The 16,728-nt window shown below is 36.7% G+C and overlaps 1 protein-coding gene across 1 annotated transcript in view; it reads right to left on the reverse strand.

Moving 5' to 3' along the window:
- The window catches only part of LOC109535867 (titin), a 113,278-nt gene that overhangs the window by 44,327 nt on the left and 52,223 nt on the right, over positions 1-16,728 (reverse strand). The window contains exons 33-48 of the mRNA XM_048669879.1: positions 15,768-16,609; positions 15,536-15,712; positions 15,328-15,483; positions 15,049-15,274; positions 14,549-14,818; positions 14,371-14,497; positions 13,195-13,352; positions 12,963-13,141; positions 12,643-12,912; positions 12,337-12,586; positions 11,900-12,032; positions 10,525-10,775; positions 10,300-10,469; positions 8,972-9,255; positions 8,704-8,915; positions 8,516-8,648 (exon numbers count right to left, since the gene is read on the reverse strand). Coding sequence (XP_048525836.1) covers positions 8,516-8,648; positions 8,704-8,915; positions 8,972-9,255; positions 10,300-10,469; positions 10,525-10,775; positions 11,900-12,032; positions 12,337-12,586; positions 12,643-12,912; positions 12,963-13,141; positions 13,195-13,352; positions 14,371-14,497; positions 14,549-14,818; positions 15,049-15,274; positions 15,328-15,483; positions 15,536-15,712; positions 15,768-16,609 — 3,838 coding nt within the window. The remainder of the gene's footprint in view (positions 1-8,515; positions 8,649-8,703; positions 8,916-8,971; positions 9,256-10,299; positions 10,470-10,524; positions 10,776-11,899; positions 12,033-12,336; positions 12,587-12,642; positions 12,913-12,962; positions 13,142-13,194; positions 13,353-14,370; positions 14,498-14,548; positions 14,819-15,048; positions 15,275-15,327; positions 15,484-15,535; positions 15,713-15,767; positions 16,610-16,728) is intronic.

Genomic DNA, 16,728 nt, shown 5'->3' on the forward strand with positions numbered 1-16,728 from the left:
ACGCGATGGGCGAAAGATCCACAAACTTTTTTCGAGATATTAGGCTTATCTTAAGGGATGTGTCCTTGAAATAGCACCAATCTTTTTTCTGTTCACCCAAGAGCATGTGTAACTTTCACCAATTTTGCATTGTTTCCTTTGCCACCCTGTAGGAGCTTTATCTGAAGCACAATTTTTTTGCAGAAACATGCACCAACCGAAAATTAATTGCGCTAAATAACGCTTCAAACAGAAATCAAATCGCTCTCGCGCTCAGAATTGTTCCAGTTCCAAAATTAGGCCAAATTTATTCAGGTAACGTTTAATTTGTTGGAAACTATATTTAAAAAATCTGAATTAGTCATACACATTGTATTAACGGAAGATTTAAACTAGGAAGATTGAAAAAATATGTATGTTTTCTGAGCTGAATGTCGTTGAGTGTAAATATAAAAACTTGGATTTTATAAAAAATTCAAGTTTTTCCACAACTTATCCAGCCGAAACAGTGATCAACTGAAGTACGTTTGCCCTTTGTTCCTTAGAACAAAACACATTTTTTGGCATAGAAATGTAATAAACGGCCTTAAGACAGAAAACGTCCAATAGATAACTAGTGCAAAATGTTTAGTAATAGAGAAACGCTTGCTAGACTATTTGCGAAATTTTAATTTCCGTAATTGTAAAAAGGAAATGTTTAATATATTGGGTAGAAAAAGTAGATAGCGCTTCAAAATATGAGTTAAAATTAAATATTCTTGTAAAGGATCTAAAGGAATGCTGATAAAGCAAAACAGCCTGTTTTAAATCCAGCCAAATGCACCATAATTATATCTGATGTTATACAAAAACGTTTTTTAATATAAAAATTTACTGCTCAATTTCTTATTTTGGATCCTAAATGGATTTTTAATAACAGTGAAATTTAAGTAAATACTGTGTTGATACTAAACAAGTAGTCAGTCATATCAAGATCATAGACGGAAGAAAAATGAAAGGATGGTTGGCCAAAAAAAAATAACGAAAATAGTAAAATAATGACATTAAAACAAAACAATACCAAGGGTTTGATAAAGTAAAAGAAAACTTTCCAGGGGACATCCATAAATTGGAGCAAACAATGGACACAGTAAAGCCTGTAAATAGTTTGAAAAATTGAAAAAATCTTGCAAAAGACAATATATCACACATGAACTGAATGCGTGAAACAGAAGCCTTAGCAAATCGCATCAGTTAAGGAAATCTGACGCTAAGTGCTGAACGCCCCATAGCTTCAAGGCAAATAGCAAACCCAACGGTCTAAACGTCCTCAGGCCATCAATCGCGAAAATATCTTAAACAAACCGCACACAGTCTATTATATAATAAATGCCATTTCAATAAACAACAACTAGACCTTTCCATATATTCTTGTTGTCCGTTGAAACATCACTCTCTATACATGTATTCATAAATTCCTGTCTTTAAACTTGATATGGAAGTGCGCTAACCAAAAGGATCTCAAGCTGTGTGCGAACCGGTGGATATCACATGTCAGCACACGTAGTTTATGTCTCGATGGACTGATTTTTTTACACGCCAAACGAATCGAAGATGAATTCCAATTTGGCGTTTTCGCTGGCAAAAAACTTAATATATGTGAACGCGACGCCGAGTTTTAAGTTTTTAATCAGCTATGCAAGGAAATTTTCGGTTTTGTGGGTGGTCTGCGTATGAGGTCATTCTGCACGCTGCCTACAAATCAAAAATGAAAATTTACTCACTTTATCAAACGTTTGCTTAAACCACTTCACTCACACTCTGTTACAATCCACGATCAATTTAACACTAGTTCTCATTGTCACGCACTTCTTTTACACAAACCCAACAAATTGGCGTAGTCTTTGAACCAAACATATGGTCGCTGAATGACACCCAGATGCTCTTGTTCAAGATTTTTTATTTATAGAACTAGCTGGTCTTGACGTCAGTTGATTAGGTGCATTCTTCAAGAGAACATCGATTCCAATTAGTTTCTCATCATCAATCATCATTGGCCAGAACAACGCGTTTCTTCATTTTGTTCTAAGCGATCCAGAAATCTTCCAGGGTCATTGCTTATTTATATTCCCAAGTCAATCAGGGGCTGTAGCCCAGGGCCCCGCGAACTCTGAATACTCAAAGAATTTTACCTATTTTACTACCTTAAGTGGGCCTAATAAAAACATAACAAATGTGGTGACTTTTTCGGTCAAGTGGTAAAACGTTACTCATAAAAAATGCTGATGAAATTTTTTTAAATGCAGTTAAAATTCGAACCTCGGGCCTTGTAAAGCTTTAATGCGTCCCTGAAATCAATGCATGGGCTAATTGCTAATTAACAGTGAATCACACTTCTAAAAACATTTTGAGGACTTAAAGCACTCTGAAGTCTAGACACTTGTATTTGTGCAAATTTTTTCAACTTGAAAAAATGACTTTATATAACGAAAATCTCGTTTAATGTTCTTCTATCATCCTTTCGATTAGAAACGCCAGTCGGTAGGCCGCTTCTTCTCATATATGGGCTGTAAATAACAGCGATACCGCGTCTTTTTCTATCTTGATTAACATCAGTCAGGTACGAGTTGTGCAACACATTATTTTAGGTTGTGTAATATGCAATTTATAAACGCTTTTGAAGAATATTTTATGCAAGGACTTTTACATCAAAGGAACGAGGGAGATGCTGAACCGGGACAAGTTCAAATTTAAAGCATTTCTTAACAAACACTACGCGAATTTAATGGTTAAAGTTTTCTGGTAAAATTTCCGAACATGTTATTTTAATCCAATCAAAGGGGATGCAAACTTGAATTGCAGTGTGTATAATCGGGGTTGAAGTTTAGTTCACGGTAAGTTTGCATCCACTTTGATTGGATTTCCTTCAGTGTGTCCGCTTCCTTTTGATCTTTATTATTTTAATGTATGAATCTGAAGATCCAGGCAAGGAAGAACTATCATTTGAAATTAATGAATGGCTGCCTACTGAGCATTTAATTAAATTTTATTTAAATATACCTACCTGTACATACAAAAATTAATTTGTTCCAAGCTCGCGCTTTTAGAGATGTTATTAGCTAGTGCTATCGAAACATCGGGAGCACAGTTGTTTAGCGGTGCTCTAACTAGTTTTGAACTTAGAGGACTTTCCTTATGGGTAACCAGTCAAAGTAAAGAAATGAATAAAAAAACTTTGCTCAGTCCTTTTAACTACAGCAAAAACATGTAGAAGTCATGTTTTAAGTGTGAAAAAGTCGTTTTTACTGTTAGTCATAATATTGCGATTTTCGATTGGTATATGGGCCAGAATGAATGGATTTCAGATGGAAATGTCGCAAATCAAGGTGTTAAATGTGTGCATCCGAATGTAACCGCTTCTTGTCATCAATTTTACACCGCTCGAGTGAAAATTGGGCATTAAGCGGCCTACGGGGCAAATAAAAAGTCGGTAGCAAAAAATTCTCATGCAATCTGAAGCTGTCGTAAATTTTTAAAGTGCTTTAAATCGCGTTTTTTAACGGTTGGAGAATCGACTCGATCGCATGTCCGACGAAATAGTGTTTGCACCTTATAAGGCAGCCATAATCACGTTATGGCCTTTTGAAATGTTGAAATGGTCAAAGTATAGGCTAGAGCACTCGATTTTTGTTGAAAGCGAATTGACGTCATTGATTTGAAGTTGTTTAAAACGGAAAATTTGCAATAAATAAGCTAAAAAATGCGTATGCTTTCAATATAATCAAAAATTGAAATAATGCGCTATGAAAATAGACATGGACTTTTATGTTTAAATCGTCGCCTTCGTTTGTAATGTCATAATGTATTTAAATTTAAATAATGTGCCCGAAACGCATCTAAAATAATGTATAATACGCAAGTTACATTTGGAGGCACATCAAGATCGAAACCGGCAGAAGCGATCAAACTTGCCTGAGATCAGCCAAAGTCAACCAAAGACAGAAGAGATTCTCTAGAGGAATAATCGAATAAAACTATGGTGTATTGAACTTTTTTCGAGAAAGAAAGAACGAAGAAGAATTCTTCCAATAGTCCATGCCGGATAAGACCGAAAGCTGTGAAACCTTTTAGTCTGATCAATGTGCTTTTGTTCAGAACAAAACTGCTCAATGCGATGAAACTCGCTCACAAAATGGAATTTATTGGAACAAACTGAAAATGCCAAACTCTAGGTTGACTATAAATGAGCAACTGAATGGGTCGCCCGTGTTAATAATTTGATATAAAAGCTAAACTGTTTCGTTTTCTGCTAGATGAGAGATTCTGAGCGTTTTCTATGTCGCAAAGAAATCAGGTCTTAAAGTTGGAGTAAGGGATAAAACTATTATATCCGAGTAGAAAAATGAGTTATTTGCTGACTTGTAGATCGATGTTTAAAGACAAGAGAGCTTATTTTTTCTTTGCAGGTACAGATTTATTTTATTCACAGMTAAACGGTRAATATGGATCCTGRCCATTAATTTTTATTATTTACARATTAAGATATGCTATTTCCTTTAATCCKAAATACATTAAATAATTTAATTYCTRAAKAWAWTAACAAAATAAWGATAATAAATWMTAAAKAAKAAAATAAGAGTTAGGCATTTATTTGCTTGAAACTGGTGATTTTTTCGGACTTTCTGACTGTCYTGGAAAATAGTTTCTTTCCGGCATTTCACTGAAACTGATGTTCAGTATATGGTGTCGAGCGAAATCACTCTGAGGATGGAGCRAAACGTAAGAAAKAAATKATTTTCCACGRAGGTTTAAAGTCTGAAAGCCTGTTTTTGAAGAGTTGYAGACTATCATWGATTGRCRACAYTTCGTTTCCGGTGTACAACATGCATGAAAAGAGCAATTTTTCAAAAAATTGTTCGAAAATTTACAAGTACATACATTAAACTGATATTAAATAAAAAAWTAATTTTAATAACCAAATGTTCCTTTTATACCTGCCGATAGTTGTGAGCAAATATCTCTTTGCGCCACACAAGACAAAATCTGGACCAAATAGTYAWATTATTAAGTAATAAGAAAGAAGCCGCAAGAAATATAGGACATTGTTTTAACGATGTTTGCAAGATTTGTTACAAAAGTTGATCGTATTTTAATTTTGTATTAAAATATGACAAAAAAGTTGCGAAAATGAATTCTGAAAGATGCTTTAGAGAAAATTGAACAAAAAGTAAGGACAAAAAGCTGGTCAAGTAAGAGTATCGATTGAGCTTTTTATATAAAAACATATTTTGGCAAACATCATTAAAAAATACCCAAATTTATGCGAAAGTATGTTGCATTAATCGCGTACTTCTTTTCCTATGCGCTGCAACACTAAAGACTTTCAAAATATTATTAGAATAATTTAAAAAGCAATAAAAGCATGGCATTATAAAATAGTAATTAGAGTCATTTCAATTGAAATTCATAAAGAAATATTAGAATAATTCACTATTTTTTACATACTTCTCTAAAAATTGTAGATTGATTTTATCGACATTTCAACTTTAATATTTCATTTATGTAACATTTTCACATTTCGTTGACTTTGAAGGTGATGTTGAGACTCCTTCCTAAGATTATTAAAAGTATACATTTTCTTTAACTAATACTGTAAAAGCAATGCAGACTTGAGTCAATTTCAAATTCAACGAATTCAAATTGAGCACATTTGGATGATTAATTAAGGGCCGCATCGCACAATTTTATTTTACATACAAATGTGTTTTCTTTAAAATAACTCCAAGCATTAGGATTTATGGAGATATGCATAAAGTTTAAATAACAGTGGACAGTAGGTTGGAGTTTTTTTTCTACGTGAACTTTCTCTCCGGGTTAAAATCTCGTTATAGTCTCTAAAAACTCTGCTCAAAAAGAAATTGGACTTTTAAAGTCGATTTATCACGTGCCTCAAAGCACCTCATTTGTCATTGATTTTATAAAAAGGAAAATAAGGAAAAAACGTCTCGGAAAACTCGAAAAATTTGTGAATAAAAGGCAATAAATTAACCTGTAATACAACCATAAAAATTCAATTTTATATTAAGTTATAACTTTTTTTGTGCGATTTGAGCTACTGTAGCTTATTTTTACCTACGTAGCAATAAAACCGTTATATTTTATCGGAATAACTTACCGTTAAACTTACTATAAAACCGTTATATTTTATCGCTACGTAGGCAAAAATAAGCTACAGTAGTTCAAATCACATGAAAAAAGTTATAATTTAAAATAAAATTGAATTTTTATGGTCGTTACAGGTCAATTTATTGCCTTTTCTTCACAAATTTTTCGAGTTTTACGAGACGTTTTTTCCTTATTTTCCTTTCTTAAAATCAATGACAAATGAGGTGCTTTGAGGCACTTGGTAATTCGACTTTAAAAGTCCAATTTCCTTTTGAGCAAAGTTTTTAGAGACTATAACGAGATTTTCACCCGGGGAGAAAGTCCCCGTAGAAAAAAAACTTGAAAAATTGGTGAAAAGAAGCAGATAATTTTCTTGCAACCTTGAAAGTCCCTCAATTTGTCCGCTCATTTCTTTCCATCTACATATAGGTTTATGTATTTTGAGCTGCTGAATCGAATCTGGCCAGCAGCTTTTGAACAGGCAGGTATCGTCAAAAAAAATTTACGTGTAAAAATTCTCGAAATGCTTGGAAATCGAAGTAATATTATGAAAGTTATAGGATTTTATTGTTCATTATTTCTTTGAGGGAAAGTCACATTGCTATTTTAAGGGAATTACTTAATATCTAAGCCACATAGGTACTTAATAATCGTAATAACTATAATTCATTAAAAAAGCCTTTTAAGGAAAACGATAAAAATGGGAATTAATTCAACAGTTTTTGCACTGAATTTTATCGAGTGTATCGAACACCACACCAACTTCCTCCTCTCTTTTTCAGTAACTGCAATGTCGAAAATATTACAACGGCCCTGAAACATTCATTTTCTCATCAACATTCATTATAATCGTGCTAATTTCATCAATGCTTAGAAACATTCTAGATTCTTAAGTCTTTACATATACAAGGCTTCACAGCTTCTATTCATTCAGAATGTCTATCCTCTACTATTCAGTTGGGCAACTTTATCATGCAATATGAGGAGAAACCATCTGGTATGATTTCAAGTCACTGAGTTGCACTGCAGTGAAAACATTTCCATGGGAAAATAAAAGTTTCTAATTTGGAAAATGACCGGGAGCAAATGCCTTTCAGCCTGAGACATAACAGGCCTTGGAGCCACTCTGATCCAACATGAGCTATAAAATTAGCCACGCTATTTTCGCGTACAATTCATGCGATTTCTCGGTCAAATATTTCATTTCCATCGCATGTTGGAAAAACGATTTTCGACTGTTGTAATTGGCCACTTTAGGAAACGCGCCCGTCGCAATATTAAGAAATTCAATGGGTCACACTTTTTGCAATTTTACAGTTTCCAACTGAAAACGGGGGAAAAAACTTGGTTAATATATGTTTACGCGTTTATGGGCGAAAAACGAAATTCGCTGATGCAGTTAAAGATAAGCGATGTCCGTTTATGGCATGTTAATGTCTATATTTTCGGAATGTATAAAATGAAATGAGGTTCTCGTTTAGTAAATTATTGCATACTAGATTCGGCTGCAATTTCAGACGCATTTAATAAGTTGCAACCTTGGACAGGAACTTTTATTGTGAAATACCATAATAATTATTACTGTCGGCTCTCTCACTGGGTGGCTGAACGGACTTAAACGCATTAGACATTGTCACTGTTGTTCATATTTGCATATCCATTACATGATACTTACAAATGTTACATGGATTTTGCATGTAATAAAGACATGGATTTATTTGCATACTCTAAGCATGCGTAGGCTCATGAATGAAAAGAAGTGCATTTGCTTCATGCAACGGTAAACACCAAGATATATAAAAAGTGTCTTATTTCCATGCACATATTTGTTCGAAATGCCCTGTATGATATTGTTCGCTTTATAATGATGATAACCATAATAATAATAATAATAAAATGTTTATTCCGTTGTCACTGTCCATCAACAAGAAAAAGCTGATTGCAGAAACCCCTTCCAGGAAAATATTCGACTGTGTTGCCTGGTATATAATTGCTCTCTGATTTAATTGGCGCTCATTAACATGTCATTGCCGATAAATTGGCTTTCTTTCAATGAATTAGCGCTCGCAGCCTACGTAATGGCCATTTATTTATTAGCATCAAATTATCATAAAACATATTAGACAGGCAAAGAAAATATAACACGTTCTCAATCATAAATCATCAATATCGCGTTGAACGATTATTATTAGTCAGATTTGCTAACGCCAATCAAACGACGCTTTTTTTGAACTTACTGACCGATAAAATCGTTGCATAACTGACCTTTCTTGATATGTAGATGATTAAATCATTCAAACGCCGATCGAGGTAAAAGTGTGCAAGAAGCTTTCAAGGCGCTGTTGCTTGGTTCTACTTAGCTTTTCACAAAAGGGTTTTCGGAATCACTTACCTTAAGAAAATCTCGCAGCCAGACCACTTCAGGCTTGGGGTCGCCGATCACCTCACATAGAATCGTCACGTTATCGCCTTCGTAGGCCTCAGTGTTGAGGGGCTTCTTCAGGAACTTAGGCTCTTTGGAGCACCTTCAACAGCACCATCAATTACTCCCATTTCGCGTAATTGCGAAAAATAACTTACGGAGCATCGTGATGCTCTTCTGCGATATTTTTCAGAACTCCATCACTTTCCTCCACGTCTACAGTCGCTGAAGTCTCACTTCTGCCAACGATATTGGTTGCAACGCACGAGTAGGTTCCTTTGTCTTTCAGAGTGACTCTACCAATGGCCAGTTCCACCCGACCATCATATGAAAGAGTCATCACTGAATGCCTCGAAGGCCTCAAACGCACCTGGAGACCCATTAACTGTTATTTTTGACCAGTTTCCATATCGGGGATGTATTTACCCCGTCTTTGTACCACATGACTCCCACGCTTGGATAAGCTTCGACGCGGGCAGAGAGTCGCAACTCTCCTCCTTCTTTAGCTCGGCACTGGGAGGGTTCCAGTTGCGTACTAAACTGAGGTGTTATATAGGCCTTAATGCCTTTATCCACCACTAAGTGGCTCTTGCAGGCTACCGATCCAAACTTGTTGGCAACCGATATGGAGTAAACTCCGGAATCTTCCAGAGTGGCTTTGTCGATCTCCAACGTGTGGAAAGAGTCTTCTGAAGAGAAGGTCAGTCGACCTGAGGGTTTCAAGCAATTGTTGTGTTATTAAAATATGCCGTTTTCAAAAAATTCATGCAAAAAGAACTAGGAGCAAGTCAGGAGAAGATCCTGACGAATTTGGAAAGTTGTAACTAGAAGAGAGAATGTAGAGAATTGTAATAATGATTATATTTTGAGAGGCGAGGCAGAAAAGGAATGGCGCTTTAACTTAATTGAAAATTCTTTAAAGAAAAGTATTGACGTTAATGTAAAAACGAAAGAAATATAAAGGAATTCCTATTGGCGTGTTTACGTTCTTAAAAACGTTGTTTTTCTGGATTAAAGCGCCTTTTATTTTCTGAAACTGGACGACTTTTCCAATTTTTACTCACGCTGTTGTCAGGGCTATTTTCCTTATATTGCTGTAAACGTTTAAGAACTCTAGTGATCAGTTGAAACTTTCGACTTGCATGTTGTGGAATATATGAAGACCCGAAGGGAAAGATCATACAAGTCTATCCGACTTACTTTTGAGAAAATTGAAGCTTTAGTTTAATCAACTTACTAAAACTAAAACGGTTCTAATTAAACCAAAAACTTGTAAGCAAAATGTTTAGCTTGTACTTGACAAGATGAGTTTCGCAGCGACTATCCGGAATTTCTTCTCGAGAAAGTAAAATTTTTGGCCTTTCCTTAAATGAAGTTCTGTCTCCATCAGTTTATGTTTAAGGTCTTGAATCAGTTGTGTCTTTTCTTCTCCTTCAGAGGTCTTTTCCTATTTGTTTTTCAATATGGAGCATAGTCGTCAGAAATGAACATGAATACTTCTTTCAGAGGCCTGATTGGTTCAATTTTGGCAAAAACTGGTTATGTATGGTTTTCCCCCCCGAGTATTCATATTTGAAGAAAAAAACAACGGCCTTGAATTCTCACTCAAGCAAAATTTCACGTGTTAAAATAATTGTTTTATGCTGGGTCTACGGATTATCACAAATAAATCCTCTTTTTACCTACTCGAAGAGCCCCGGAGTCACAAATATCGAGTCGCAAACGATGCGAATTTCTAATAGAAAAATACTCACTGTTGGGCAGTATTGGCTGGCCATCTTTGAACCATTTAACTTCTGGTTCCGGACATCCAGCCACCTGGCAAGTCAATCGCACCGGATAAGTCATTTGCACCCGCCGGTCCCTCAGACGCATTGTAAAATGTGGCGGATGGTCCTTGGTGTTGTCAAAGTCTTTGAGGAATCTGAAATGTTCGCTTTAGTTAATTCAGTAGCTGGAACCTAAACGGGAAGCCTTACAGCTTCAGGTTCCGGTCGGCTAATAGAACTTTGGAGTCGCGAACTATACATAGTCGGGCAAATGTGGACACGCGTCCAGCCTTGTTAACTGCTTCACACATGAACCGGCCAGTGTCCTCTTCTTGAACATTTCTGATGGTCAGGCAACAAAGTCCAGATTTGCTGGAGCTGATGTAGCGATCGTTTTCTTCAGGGAATATTTCGACCGCATCTTTGAGCCAGCGGATTTTTGGGGAAGGCTCACCTGTAACCTAAGAGAAAAACCCAATATTTTAAGCAGTCAAAATTGATATTTTAAAATGTAAACGTTTTGAGTGTTGCGTGCTAAATTTGCAAAAATTCTCGAAAAATCGATAAACATTTTTTTCTTTTATAGCAAATCATGGTGATACCCTTAGTTTTTTAATGGAAAGTTAAAAACCGATTCTATCAACTTCGCTAAGCAATTTTTTTCTAGTTTCTCATTCAATTTTTCCACATTTTCTATGAGTTTAAATTTTATACTTCTTTGTAGTTATATTGTTTTTATTTATTTTCCTGACTGCGTGTAATTGTTATTATATTTTTGCGTTACTGGGCTTTAGTCAAAATGTGAAACAAACATGATCATATCGGAGAGTTAACGACTCCCAAATAATTTTTTCCCTTAAGAACTAATGGATGTTTCAATGCTTTATAAATTATAGTTTTTGTACAACATATTTGTATTTATGATAGTTACAATATCATTGATTGTAAATTGGTGTTTGCAGTTTGTTTTGAATTTTAAATCTGATGATGGCGCTGTTGTCTCGTCGAAACGTAAAAATAAGAAATAAACGATATAAACATTTTTATTTCACATTTTGACTGAAACTTAGGAAAGAAACAATATTAGTAGTTATATTCGCAGCATCAACGAAAACCACAAACTTGTATACATTTTAGGTAGATATAATTTAAATTATTTCGAAATTGGCGAAATGTTAAGCCTTCAGTGACGCTAAAACTTGTAAATTTAAACTAACCCTGTTTCCAAAAATACGTTTTTTTCGATTCGACGTTTACAGTTATGCGTTTGCATTTTTTGCAATATTTTCTGTTCAATTTCGTTTAGAATAATGTGTTTCAGCCGTATGATGCCCTTTTGATTTGATGACGAATTGCAAATTTGCCGTGGTAATTTCGTCACAATGACGTGCTGGACTTGCAAAGTCTCACGTACTTTTCGACGTTTCCACGTGATTATCACGTTCGATGCTCGGTTTTTTTCTACTAAACTTAGAATTCACCTAGAAGTGCGTCATTTTGCCCGAAAACAAATTGACTTTTGGCAAAAGCTGATTTTTACTGGATTTTTTTGTTATTAACATTACTGAAGAAGTAAGAAATTTACCTCGCATTCCAGGGAAATGTCGGATCCCACTAGAACTTTCATTTGTCCTGGAAGGATTTTGATGAATTCCGGCATTTCCTCAGGTTTCCCTACTGTGAATGGTGAACTGACCACGCTTTCGCCCCAGCCATACCTGAAAACGAAGTTTAGTCAGTTGCAATAGAGTTTAATCAACTCCGAACAAGTTCCCCTTTATTATAATTGAGCGGAAATTTTGTCTAATTAATAAAAAACGAAATTAAGCAAACAATTCGGAAGGTTCTGAAATAAAACTTAAAAGTTTCACAACTTTTAAGAGAAATAATCCCAATCCGAAGAAGCCAAATTTAAACAGACCCAAACTTTTTAAGTGCAGAACTTTTGATTTAAGCATAAACATCAGGAAAAGCTCCAATATAGGCAATACGCTTCTGTCCTTTAGATATGCTTATGCTTACCGGTTTCTCGGCGTAACTCTAAACTGATACTCTCCTCCAGTGAGCAGGTTGAAAGCATCAAAGCTAGTTAAGCTGCTCACTCCCAAAGTAGTCCACTGCGCGCCTCCATCGCTTCCCTTATGCCACATATCCACGCGGTACGCCAAAACAGGAGCTATGCTAGTTTGGTCTGGTTTGTCCCAGGACAACGATACCCAATTTCTGCCCGAGTCTTTCACCACAGGCTCGGCGGGTATTGGACTTGGGACAGCTAAATTTGACAAAACTAGCTGAAGCAAACCGAACATTCTTAAACCACCTCAATACCTTTTCGATACAGGCGCTCTTTGTAGGACGGAATATCGTCCAAAATATTCTGAATGGGCTCTCTGTTGGGAGTGAGCGATCTGGCCCTTTCCCTCAGTCGTACTGTGAAAAAGGCTCTATCGCACCCATGTCGGTTCTTTGCCATTATACAGTAAGTCCCCCAATCATCTAAAGTGGCCCTTTTGAGCGTTAATCGGGTGTAATCATCTGAGGTCCACCTCATCGAGCGCATGCTATCGGTGATATCCGTGAGGCCTTTCATCCACGTAACTGGAACCTTTTAGCTATAGACAAAGTTACTTTTAAGACTTGTGATGTACCTTTCGGTTTAGGATCGCCAGCTACTCGGAAGGAAACCGATATATCTTCTCCTTCAGTAACTCGCATGTACTTGTCGGGTCTGGACAGGAACATCGCTGGCTTTCCATCCCGAACATGGGAAGGTTGAATCACTCGTACATAGGCAGAAGTTTCGCATTTTCCTTGCATGTTAATAGCTCTGAAAAATACGCAAAATGAAGTCTTTAGAACGGGAAGAGTTGAAGCGCCTACCTGCAGGTGTATTTTCCGGCTTCGTACTCGTTGATGTTGGGTATTAATAGGGTATGCACGTCTCTTTCCACGAATGTTCGGTGCCTGGGAGAAGATTTGGAGAGTCTTTGGCTCTCTCTATACCAAGCAACTTCAGCGGGTGATCCTCTAACTTCCACCTGAAATTGCCAATAAGAAATTATGTATTTTAGGGGAAAATGAGATGTTTTAAAACGGATATTCTTCATTATGTTGAATTATTTTATTTATGATTAGATTGCGGATTTATTGCAGGAGAGACACTGCGTTTTCACCTGGTACAGTTTCGGGAATGAGGAATGCTTATGTTTTCAGAAGTGAGGTGATAAAGCAACGTCGGTTTAATTTACGTGAGGATTCGTCAAAAAGAAAAGTACCGAAAAAATGTAAAAAGCCCACAAAAGAAAAAATAATTCTTATTGGCGTGTTTGCGGTCAACATTGTCTATCTGGCTAAAATTGACTTAATTTTTTTTAAAGTGGAAGACGCTTTGACCCTTTCTTCAAGCCGACCTTTTAGCCTATTGCCCTTTTAAAAACCGGCATAAAAGGTCGAAATTGCTGCCAGAGTTTACGACAACAAAATTAGTTTAAATCCAGTCCCAAGCCCTCTATCAGCAGCTACTGGGCAAATACTTCATACAAATTATATTATTTTGCTTCCAGGCTTTTCTGCTTAATTATGGAAGTTTGATATTTAGGTCGCCATTGTGCGGGTCCTTGGTATTTTGCCATATTTCCTATCATTCTAACCGCCTTCATTTCAGCAAGCCTTCCTTCATAAATGACCGGGAAATTTACAAAATTTTATATTTTCCAAGTTATTGATATTCCTATTTTCTATTTTCCTCGTTGATCCTCTTCTAATAAGGGGTAGCGAGTAGATACTCATCCATATTCCCAATAGATGATAGCTCTACTTCAGGGACGCACCCCTGCCCACGCGAGCCTCGGTTTATCTTCCAAGACTGTGAAAAACTTAGATTTTTACGAGTTAATGGGACTATAAGATAGTGAAGTTCAGTGGATTTCTAAAATTTCGTATCGAAGATCGCCTAGGACGCAGTGAAACCCCAACAAATACTTAAAAAATCCGAATTTTCTGATTTGTTCATTTCAGTTAAAAACCGAGGATTGATTTCGTTGTAATTGTCCTTACCTGCAAAGCCATGAATCCTCCATAGGGAACAGCCGCATCCGTCAAAACTCCTGAAAAATGCGGCCTCCTTGCAGTGGAATAACTCGATGCACTTAAAGCAGAAGAAGATGCAGACGGTGTGGGATACCTAGACAATCTCCTTGAAAGTCCTGTAAGCTAATGGAGCAATAATGCTTACCTGGTACTGCTGATGTCCTTTTGGGACGTTCTTTCCTTAATTTTCTGTCGTATATAATCCTCCTTGGAGGTGAAGCTGAAGTCATAAGAAACTTGATCAAACCAGTCGCCGCTTTCTGCTTTGCAGGTGTATCTGCCGCTATCAGCTTTGCTTGGAGAAGGTATTGAAAGTCTAGCGACGCCATCAGCGAGGTAAGCTTGATGATATTTTACTCCGAAATCCAGCTCCGAGTCGTCCTTGTACCATTTTATTGTTGGAGTCGGATGGCATCTGGAAAGAGGTGATTAAGAGCTAATGAAACAAATGCTCATAACAAACTGCCATGTGCTACACTTGTGCTTAACATGAGGTAAGCTAAGATCTTAACAGGCGTTAAAAGGCTTACCTCTCGTCGTTTACTTTTCATCAAATCTACTTTTCAAAGCGTTTCAAATCCCAAAAAAGATTAGTATCCTTACAGTTGCATAAATATCTCAATTTTTCTCGTTTTCCTATCCTACCTAATGCGACATTCCAATGTGGCCTCATCATTGGATGCCTTGTACTGTTCCCTAATAGCTCTGGTAAAGGTTGGGGTAACCGGAACTGAATCAAAGGTCTCCTTAACAGTCAACAGCGCTGATGTAGAGCTGGAACCGTGTTCATTCCGTGCAACGCACGTGTAGGTACCACCGTCACTCCGCGTGGAGTTTAGAATTTCCAGAGTAGCAACATTGTTTTCGAAAGCTGCAAAACTCCCTATACAACCAACAATTCGGAGTGATTCAAACTGAAGTTACCTTGATAGTAGTTCGGTTTTCCTTCAATGTTCTCTCCGTCTTTCAGCCATGTTAAGACCATTCCGCTTTCGCTAATTACGCTGCAAGTCATTTTCACCCGAGTATTGGATACACTGGTTCGGTCCGACAAAGACGTTGTAAAAATAGGTTTCTTGCCTAAAACCGATTTTTGTTTAAAACTGAACATGAAAAAGCGTGAAAAACGTACCGCTATATCTTGGACCGTGGTAAGTGGTCGGTTTGAAAAGATCTTCGTCTGCCTCGAAAGTATCTTTCCCTTGGAAGCCTACTAATTCGCGCCCATCTTCATTGCGTTGGCTTTGATCATATATTGTTGTATCTACATGCACATCTAGTTTGTATTCTGGAATATTAGCTGGACCTTCTAGAAAATAGTACTCGCTATAACACAAAAAGGACACTTAAGACAAGTATAATACCTGGATCAGAAGATTTTTCTCGGTCAGTTTTTTCCGACGCTTCTTTATCATTTTTAACCCTTGATTTGATATCCCGTTTCTTCACGTCATCATTAGTATCATCATATCCTTTATCAGTTTTTGGAGATGTCTCTTTTTCTTTTTTCGACTTGACAGAGATTCGTTTTTCCTTTTTAATGTCTTCTTGACTATGCCTTATTGATTTCTCGTCTTCCACGTTTTTGTCCGCAGTTTCAGCCTTCGCCTTTGGTGATTTACTATTCGCATCTCTGTCCTTTATTGTTTCAGCTTTGACCTCCTTTTCCTCATTTACTGTTTCAATATCAGTCTCACCCTTTTCTTTTTCAGTTTCACATTCCGCACCTCTCTCGGGCTTAGATTTAGCTTCCCCTTCCTCTTTTTCTTTTTTATCTTTAATATAATCAGCCTGTTCTTTCTCCTTTCTTGCTTTAGCTTGCGCTTCATCTTTCAACTTTTTGGCTTTAGCTTTTTCTTCTTTCTTTTGCTTTTCCGCTTTAAGATCCGCGTCTTCCTTCTCTTTTATAGTTTTGGCTTTCGCCTCTGCCTCTGCCTTTTCAGCTTTAAGATCGGCTACGTCTTTTTCTTTTCTAGCTTTACCTCGCGCCGCTTCTTTCTCTTCATCAGCTTTACGATCCACATCTTCCTGTTCCTTTCTAACTTTGACTTCTGCTTCATGTTTCTCCTTTTGAGCTTTGAGATCTGTCTCTTCTTTCTCCTTTGCAGCTTTAACTTCTGCATCTTGCTCTTTCTCTTGCGATTTAAGAACTGCCTCTTTTGTTTCTTTTCTAGATTTAACTCGCAACGCTTCTTTCTGTTCTTTATCTTTAAGATCTGCATCTTCCTTCTCCTTTCTAGCTTTGACTTCTGCTTCATGTTTCTCCTTTTGAGCTTTGAGTTCTGCCTCTTCTTTTTCCTTTGCAGCTTTAACGGCTGCTTCTTG

Source organism: Dendroctonus ponderosae, unplaced genomic scaffold (assembly GCF_020466585.1).
Source record: "Dendroctonus ponderosae isolate FM_Combo_2020 unplaced genomic scaffold, Dpon_F_20191213v2 Dpon_F_20191213_9, whole genome shotgun sequence".
NCBI classification, from domain to species: domain Eukaryota; kingdom Metazoa; phylum Arthropoda; class Insecta; order Coleoptera; family Curculionidae; genus Dendroctonus; species Dendroctonus ponderosae.